The sequence below is a fragment of the Bidens hawaiensis genome, unplaced genomic scaffold (assembly GCF_021521415.1).
Source record: "Bidens hawaiensis isolate Kalapana, Puna unplaced genomic scaffold, B.hawaiensis_p1.1 tig00012349_1, whole genome shotgun sequence".
NCBI lineage: Eukaryota > Viridiplantae > Streptophyta > Magnoliopsida > Asterales > Asteraceae > Bidens > Bidens hawaiensis.
The window spans coordinates 714,171-723,958 of NW_027492007.1; the positions used below are offsets into that span (position 1 = coordinate 714,171).

Below are 9,788 nucleotides of genomic sequence, written 5' to 3' on the forward strand. Positions count from 1 at the left end.
AAATTAACGGTCGATTGACGATTGTTTGATGATTATGAGATTATATGAAGTGATTTCAGTGTTCAATTTCATGTTTACAGGTGTTTAATTTTTTTCTTTTTTGTTAGTTTTAGAAATTCTGAACACCCAGAACTTCTTAGAACTTCTAAACTTTATCAGAACTTCTAAACTTTTTTGAACACCCAGAACTTTTTAGAACTTCTAAATTTTATCATAACTTCTAAACTTTTTTTTAACAACCTGAACTTCTTAGAACGTTTAAAGATGTTCATTGTTTTTTGAACACCCAGACCTTCATTGAGCGTATTAGAACGTTTTAAAAATGCTCTTTTTTGGTCAGAACGTTTAAAGGTCTTCAGTTTTGTTTCAGAACGTTTAAACATAATATTTTGAACCCTAATCAGAGCTCGATTGAGTGCGTTATTTCTGCAATTCCATAATCGATTGATGATTCTAAGGCCTCTTACACATCAATTCGATTGATTAAATCATTAATTTTGGTGTTTATTTTGGTCAGAACGTTTAAACTTTGAGCAGAACGTTTAAACATGAACCCTAATCATAGCTCAATTAAGTGTGTTAATTTGTATTTTCATAATCGATTGATGATTCTAAAGTCACTTACATATCAATTCAATTGATTAAATCATCAATTTTTGATCAATTTGATGAATTTTAATGTTCAGGGACGTTCTATTTCAATTTTGGTTTTTGACTTTAGAGATTTCATACTTTAAGCTATGATTAGAGTTTAGAAATTGGATTAGATTGAGCGACAAGTTCCGAATTTGAATCAGAGTTGATTTGTAATCGACAAATTTTGATCGCGAACGACTGTTGGGTTATTTACGAAATTGCCACCGCGCGTTTTTTAATCAAACGCTCTGGAATGTCGCCTACCGAATGTATGATAAGCCATTATTGTACGTTAACTCGCCCATATATATATATATATATATATATATATATATATATATATATATATATATATAGGGTAGGGTTAACGTAAAAAACAATATTTTTGTGAGAAGAATAAGAATAGATCTAGGCCTTTGGATCTATGATCTAGTGGTTGAGATTGGTAGTTTCTAAATAATTGTATTGTTTCATATTTACATTGTATAGTGTTATATTTAGGTGGTTTGTTTTATTGTAAAGCTTTTCTCACACTTCTCACAAAACACTTGTTTTTTATTTGAACTCTTTTATATATATATATATATATATATTAATTTATCATATAATCAAAGCATACTTTACCCAAAATTATCACAATGTTTATTTATAATAAATATTAGTTTATCATATGATCAATGCATACTTCACCCAATGTTTATTAATAATAAATATTATTTTATCATATGATCAATGCATACTTTACCCAAAAACGTCACAATGTTTATTAATAGTAAATATTAATTTTGCATATGATCAATGCATACTTTTACCCAATTTTATGTAGTTAAATTATCGCATATACCAAGAAACACGGCTGATTTCTATTCAAAAGTGATTTTATAGCTAGTAAAGCATTTATAAGGATTTGAATCCTGCATCTCATATATAAGGATTTTATGTAGTTAAATTATCTCATATATAAATGAGCAAACACAATATCACTAGACCACTAGATTACTGGTCTTAAACAAAGAATAAAAATACTAACAATAAAGAAAACTAGAATAATAACTATTTACTTTTAGATACTCTTTCCAATGTTAGTAGAAAGTTTGGGTTTCTCAAAAGAAACTCAGATTCAATCGTCACATACAACACTTTAGAGGGGTATAGGGTGGCTCAATGAAAGAAGACCGGGATCTTTGTGATCTCCCAGTTCAATCCTGGGGATGTTCGGATATTACAACCAGTGTGCCTTTGCGCGGGTGATTTTTACCGAAACTGGAGATAACTTTGAGGCGCTTAAGGGCTCCGTACGGCTAGGTTGGGCTGCTGGCGGCGGTCTTTTGTCATTGGATCACCGCGTACAGAGTACCCAGACAATTATCTGTCTATTAGCGGTTAAAAAAGAGAAGAAAAAAAAAACAGATATCCTTCTTTAAGCCTTTTAAAAATTTCATTGATGCCTTGAAAGTCATATAGGTAACTAATTACAGAGGCCCAAGAGGACGATACCATAGTTAATCTAGTAACTTCATGATTCATTATTGTTCATTTTGAGAAATTACATTGTAAAATCAAATTATCAAGTTTTTTTATTTTTTTATTGAGCATAAAAGGTATTGTTATACCAACAAATTAATCGTGTTAGAAATACAGTTACACGTGATTTACATGTAGTTTCTATAAAAAACGAATTTTGTTTATATATTTTCTAGAATATTAGAAGAGGGTTATAAACATTGAATTTCAGTTATTTTCATGTATTTTATAAAGTAATAATTTATTTTTCTATTCTTGAGAAAAAAATGTTTTTTACGTAGAAATCTCCCATATATATCGATTTTACTTGATCAGGATTATCCTCATGAAAGTGAATATGACGAAAACTAGCTTTTGAACTCGTGTATTACACAAGATATATCAAATGAGAAAAATAAATAAGGTTTGTTATTTCAATTATGATTCTCAAAATACTTATAAATTAATTTAATGTAGATTTAATGGAAAAAAAAACAAACGGGGTTAACGAAAGTACTAAAATAGCATGATTTTAATGAAAACGTCGTGTGTTGATTTGCAAGAAATTTAAAAAAGGTAGTCTAGTTGCGTAGTTGGTTAAACCTCAAGTATGAAAATGACAATTAATTCAATAAATAAAATCCACACTATGTTATAACTCACTTGACAAAATGGTTTTGGCCCATGACCCATGAATAGCTAGAATGAATGAGATGAGAGATTAGAAATTAGAAGAAATATAAGCTTAACACCTAAGCTTTAACATTTTCTTTTATTAGTATAGTAAGATAAGTAAAAATGTAAAAGAGGAAACCCATATTCATATTTTCATTTAAATAAAATTCATCAATACTTTAATCACATATATAGTATTAACTAGTTTTTATCCCCCCGTATTACAAGGTTTGTTTTATATTATTTGTTTTTAATATTTATTTATTTTTTGAATTTTTATTTTTTTTATTGTAAGAAAATTTATAATATACTTAGAGTTTGATGATAAAATGGTTTCACAAATAGCTAAGATGTTATAACCCGGTTAAAATGATATATGGGTTTGACGAGACCCAAGATCCGTTTATTTTTTTTATTATAAAATTGGTTTTTTAATTATAAATAATATATATCTTTTTTTAAATTAAATCATATATTAATTTTCAATATATCCCTACTTTAAAGAATTTTTATATCAAATGTTTGGTGAGATTAGTTTTTAATTTAATGAGATGTTATAACCCGTTTAAGAAATATCTGGGTTTGATGAGACCCATACTCGTGAATTCGGGCAAATGCATGAGAAGCCTCTATTTACAAATCAAGCAAATCTGATGACTCAAAAAAAAGGGGAAGCGACTATATCGCGACACGTATGATTTTTATGTTTTTGCCCCGTATTACAAGGTTTGTGTTTCTTTTTCGTGTCTAATATTCATATATTTTTGTATTTTATTTTTATTCATTATAAAAAAGTTAATAACATACTTAGGGTTTGATGATAAAATAGTTTCACAAATAACTGACATGTTATAACTCGTTTAAAAACTATGGGTTTGGTAAGACCCATAACCCGCTTATTGTTTTACTACAAAATTGTTTCTTATTATAAATAATATATGTTTCTTAAAAAATTGAATATTAATATTTAGTATATCCCTATTTTATAGGATTTGCATATCAAATACTTGGTGAGATTTATTTTTAGAATAATGAGATGTTATAAACCGTTTAAGGTTATCTGGGTATGGTGAGACCCATAACATGAATTAGGGTAAAATGCATGAGAAGTCTTCATTTACAAATAAAACAATATGGTGGTTTGAGTAAATCTAAGAAACAACCATAGAGCTTTTAAATGTTTTGTTTATTTACGGGGTTTGTTTTATATTATTTGTTTCTAATATTTATTTATTTTTTGAATTTTATTTTTTTTATTGTACGAAAGTTAATAATATATATATATATATATATATATGATTTGATGATAAATTGTTTCAGAATTAAATGAAATGTTATAACTTGGTATAAAAGCTATATGAGTTTGATCAGACCCAAGACCCGTTTATTTTTATTTTTATACTATAAAATTGGTTTTTTAATTATAAATAATATATATCTTTTTTAACTGAATCATATATTAACTTTTAGTATATCCCTACTTTTTAGGATTTTTATATAAAATATTTGGTGAGATTAGTTTTTAATTTAATAAGATGTTATAACCCGTTTAAGAAATATATGGGTTTGATTAGACCCAGACCCATGAATTCAGGTCAAATGCATGAGAAGCCTCCATTTAAAAATCAAGCAAATCTGGTGACTCCAAAAAAAGGGGGAGCGACCACATCGCGACACGTATGATTTTTATGTTTTCGTTTATATATATTATAGATTTATATTTGTTTTTAACGTTAAATGTTTTTAACTATAAAATCAATATTATATTATAAAATCAATATTGTTTCATTGATTATGACTAGTCATCTAACTCAGTTACAATGGTTCATCTAAAATTGTTGCAATATGTCTAACTTTCTTGTTTTAACGAGCTTCAACTACTCAAGGGCCCCTCTCAAAATACATTAAAGTGCACTAATTATTATAACGATGCGTCAAACATATGTATATTATTGTTAAGACACTTGTGTCCAAAAATTAATAGACGTTACGACCCCCTGGCCTCTAAACTCATACATGTGAATATGTCGCCTCTTGGTTTCTACTACGTTTTTCTTTTTATAAATTTTAGGTTTTTTAAAATAACTGCCTTCTATATATTCACATTAAGGAGAGTGAGACAGGTGCGATGAATCATCGAATCCAATGTATATATAGTTAAGATGATTTATGAAATTTTAGTAGTTTAACGGATAAAAACAAAAAAGGGACAAGTATGTGCTAGCTTTATAAATTCAAATATATGCATATAACGAACTTATTTAGTATTAGTGAACATCCAAACTTTTACTTTAAAAAACAAGCAACTGAAGTAGCATGTATAACGTAGCGGGACAACACAATCCAAATCAATTATTTAGGATTACTCGACGTACACCGGTGACCAATACACACAATTTGATTTTGATTCGTTTAGCTTTGGAGATGGTGAGTTTCTATGTCTTTGGTAACCTTCTTATAAAAGTCCATGAGCGAATCGGGATCAGGAACATTAGTGTTCAGCTTCTCATACTCAACGGTCCATGTGACCATGTGGTTTATACCATGTTTGTCTACATGAACATGTATAACAAATGTCTTGTATAGTTTCAGGAGATCTCCTTCAAGTATCTCAAAAGTCACCGACTTTTTGTCTTCGTTGATGTCCTTAATTAATGTTTTCGCAACACAGTCTTTTCCATCTGCAATCATATACATATACATAGGGATGATATTCGGTTCACATGAAATTAGCCTACTAATCGTACAAATAACTAGCGTAATAATTATTAACCTGTATATTTGAACTAGGGTAACTGAATTACAAAAAATGAATTAGTGTAAGTAACAATAGTTACTCAAATTAAAAACTAAAGAGTAATAATAAATATACCCGTGTTAACATAATTACTCTAGTTATTTGTACGTTTTTCATATTAAAATTTGTTTGTATTTGATCTTAACAAATACATGTATCATCAAAACTTTGATTGTAATCGGCTCTGGAAATTTAGATAATTAAATAAAGACGCTAAGTTACGCGTATAGGTGTTATTTACCATGGAAATAGTTCCAAAAGAGAACCGAGCCTACGGTTCCAACTTCATCATCATGGGTTTGACATTTTTGGATGGTGGTTGGGGTCAAGCTTGGAACTTGGTGTGGATTCCCCTTCCATAACTCGTGAAAAACATCACCCTCTGACTTGATCTCAATCTGAGCAACTCTTTTACCACTCAATGACATCTCTCAATATATAGATTAACACTAAGATGAGAATAACTTGTTTATATCTACACTATTTATAGACCTCCTCCCCTCCCCACCCCATCCTCTAATAATTGAACCACCCTTTAATTTAGTATCAACTAGTTTCATACCTTATTTTAAGGCTAAATTAATTTTAATAATTCAAACTATGATTGGCCGATAGTAATTCATCATGACAATATAGACAATGACGTTCCTAACTTTAATTTACATAGCTTGTTAACATATTCTTGACTATAATCTAATGGTCAATAATAATATATACAGACAATATGAACAACGAAACACGTTACTTTTATTATCGTTGTCATATACAATCACACCTTAAGGGAAGAGTGACTTTATTTTCCTGTAATGAATAATGTACTGTTTTAAATAACAATTAGAATGTTGCATAAGGTTTTGAAATGACATAAGTACTAGTAGTATCATTGATAATAAGGATTATTATCGACTAATGATTAGTAGTATCATTGATAACATTATTAATAAGGATTATTATCGACAAATGGTTTAATTTATCCAACTTGTCTATTTCTAAAGTATACTAGGGGATTCGTGCCGTTTTTTGTTTTGTATGCATCATTTTTGTTGTTTCTGTTTTTTAGTGTGACGGAAGTTATAATGACAGCAACGTTAAGTAATAGGTTATTGCACCTTTTTAAGCTATTCATGGTTTGTCCTTTTTTTGTGTTGCTTCAAAAGTTGGCTCCATTTAGAAGACAGTAGATGCAGAACTTCACTGTAGTTTTTTTTTTTGGGGTGGGGGGGCAGGTTAGAAAATCTTATTATGACAAATCAAATGCCTTATCTTTTGACTTTCTCCTTACAAATTGGTTTATCATGTCAAGTAATTCTGAACTTAAATAACTCGACACGTGTAAAAATGTTGTGCATCCAATAAATGACACTCGTATTATTAGGTTCAAGTACATAAAAAGAAATGTATTAACACTTGATCGTTGATCAATGTCATCTAAAGCATAGAAGTACCGCATATTAATTCATTACTGGTGATTCACCATCTGAAACTGTTTAACTTCTAACATGGTTTTTTTACATTTCGTTCCTGCTATGGAGAATCCTATATATTTTAACAACATTCAAGTTTTACAAAGTTACTTAGCAGATTATAACTATAATAAGATGTACCCTGCTATGGAGCATCTTATTTATTTTAACCCTAGGCCGTTCTACGTTGCCGATGATTCGATACCCAATGATTTCCAGTCTTCCATCGATTCTCCACAAGCTCCAAGGCCGGGCCGGCTCCGAGAAGGCGAAAATTTTTTTAGGCCTAAGGCGAATTTTTTTGGGCCATAAGTAAAAGAAACATTTTATTGGATTTAAACAATTTAATTTTAAGTAGGCTTATTTGATTATGATTTGAGTTGTGTAAAAAACTTTTGTATATAAATAATCTTAAAATTATCCTAAATAAGACTAGAACTCACAAACTTTTGGTTAGATGTCATAGCCCTTTACCACTAGCCAAGCTAGTAGTCATGTAATTGTGTTGAAACATTGATTATACATATTTTTTTTATAAAAATACATATAATTTTTTTTTGAAAAAAAAAATCGGGCATAGCGGGAAGTCGGGCCTGTAGCCGTTGACTACCCTGCCATGCCTCAAAGACGGCCCTGCTCCAAGGTAGGTTTAATAGAAGCTCCAGTCATGTCTGTGTGGTTATGGCTTCCTAGGAGCAGCTGCTGGAGAGAAAAAAAGGATTGTAACCGTGAAATTTCCAAGATGCCCTTGGGGGTACTGTAGCTGCTATAGTAGCACATTCTGATTAATATATAGTGTAATTATATAGAGATACTAAAAGTTTCATGCCTTATTATGATACCATGTTTTTTAGACATAAATCTTTTATGCTGTTAAATTGTAGCTGTAAAAATCTTCCATATTCACATATTTGCTAACGTAACCATACTTTTTGGGTGTACCGTCTGCTTGTTGATTGTTGAATCATGACAAAATGGTGTTATAAGTAAACACAAAATGGTGTTATAAGTTAACACAAAATGGTATAATCATCCATCGATGATTAGATTGTAATATTACCTCTTTGTGTTTAAGCCAAATGAAGCCACATGAACAGGGAGGCCACTAAACAAAAACGTGTGTAAAGCATAAGTCGCCTGTTGGCGTGTGATAGATATATTATAAAAAATGTGTTAATTTTTTTAAAGGTTTGTTCACAAAATGTTGAGTTTTAAATTTATAAAAATGACTATTATCTTAACTAAACCACACACAAATAGGTAAATGTACCAATCGTATATGTAGTAAAGTTTAGGTAAGAACCAAGTATCGATCTACGGACACACTTAAAGAGTTTTACTACTAAATCGTCGTATTTATTTAACCGGAAGTGAAGATCATTTTGGTTTGGTTTTGTTTTTTAGTAGATAAATTCTAGGAGAAATAAAATTAAAAGATACCATTTTTTGGTTTTTATATTATAAAGTAGGAAGACGATTAAAGTTAAAAATGTATCATCTTGGTTTAAACTTCTCTTAACGATGTTTAATAGTTGATTAGTAAACATGTAATTTTGAGCTTGCTATGGCAATTAAATGTGAGAATAACATAGTTAGTCATGTTAAGAATAACATAGTTAGTCATGTTATTCCATGATAATTAAAGCAAGAGATAACTCTTGACCCCTTTTACTAAAACATCATTTTATGTAAGCAAGTGGTTTTTAATAAATATAAGTTAACTCACTTTAAAGATAAGACAAGCCCTTAAATTACTGAGTGAATTGTCCTTGATACTTTAGTAAAATAACCCATGTATTATGCCTAAAATACCAATAAAGATTAGTTGAGTCTTAAAGGATTAACCTTGAATTACTAAATCTTAACTCGCACAACTCTTGAACCACTATAAAAATCATGTAATAACCACTCAAGAGTTGCTTTAGATTGGTTATGTTGCACACTCACTTAACGAGTAATTAACCGATCTTAATGGATGAACAACAACAATCCATTTCCACAAAATTGCTGATAATTCTCATTCTAAGATGGTCAATCACTATTAATATTCCATTTGGTCCATGCCAAAATGTTTTTTTTCCCAAACATGTTTACACAACTCATGTTTTCCCTCCAACCAAGCCATTACAGGAATGACGATTTCTCGACTTATCATCAAGCTCGGAATCTTAGCGACTCTTTAAAAGTTTCTTAAGTTATTCCACAAACCCTCACAAGAGTGAACGTTCCCCAGCTTATCTTCAAGCTAGGCGTTTGGGGGTTGATTTTAAGTATTTTTAATTTATCAACCAAGTCCTCACATGAATAGCGATTTCTCGACTTACCATCAAGTTCGGGGTCTCGGTGTCTATTTTAAGGTTCGCCAAGGCTTCGTAAGTGTCACACCCCAATCTATGCTGGTGCGTGAACTGATTGCCCACAGCTCTCAAGGTATTATCATGCAAAATTAAAATGGTAATATCTATTTATTTAATTAAATATTCGAATAAATTCAAATACAAAGTACAACTCATTAAACAAACAATGAATACAAAACTAAGTCTTGATTATGATTCTTCTAACTTAAATTCTTCACTAAGTCTTCACCAAATCTAGCAACTAGTTCAAACAATAACCTGCATATGCGTATAAAATGGAAAGGTTTGTCAACAACACATGTTGAGTGAGTATAACACCAGTTAAGACACTACAATAAAATATATAATAAATAAAAA

At 29.9% G+C, this 9,788-nt stretch overlaps 1 protein-coding gene across 1 annotated transcript; it reads right to left on the bottom strand.

Annotated features, from left to right (window-relative positions):
* Positions 1–5,115: 5,115 nt before the first annotated feature.
* On the bottom strand, positions 5,116–6,052 carry LOC143540825 (kirola-like). Its single transcript, XM_077033801.1, has 2 exons — positions 5,853–6,052; positions 5,116–5,495 (listed from the first exon to the last, which is right to left on the bottom strand). The coding sequence occupies exons 1-2, from the start codon at positions 6,037–6,039 to the stop codon at positions 5,227–5,229; spliced, it is 456 nt and encodes a 151-aa protein (XP_076889916.1). The 5' UTR covers positions 6,040–6,052; the 3' UTR covers positions 5,116–5,226.
* Positions 6,053–9,788: the final 3,736 nt, after the last annotated feature.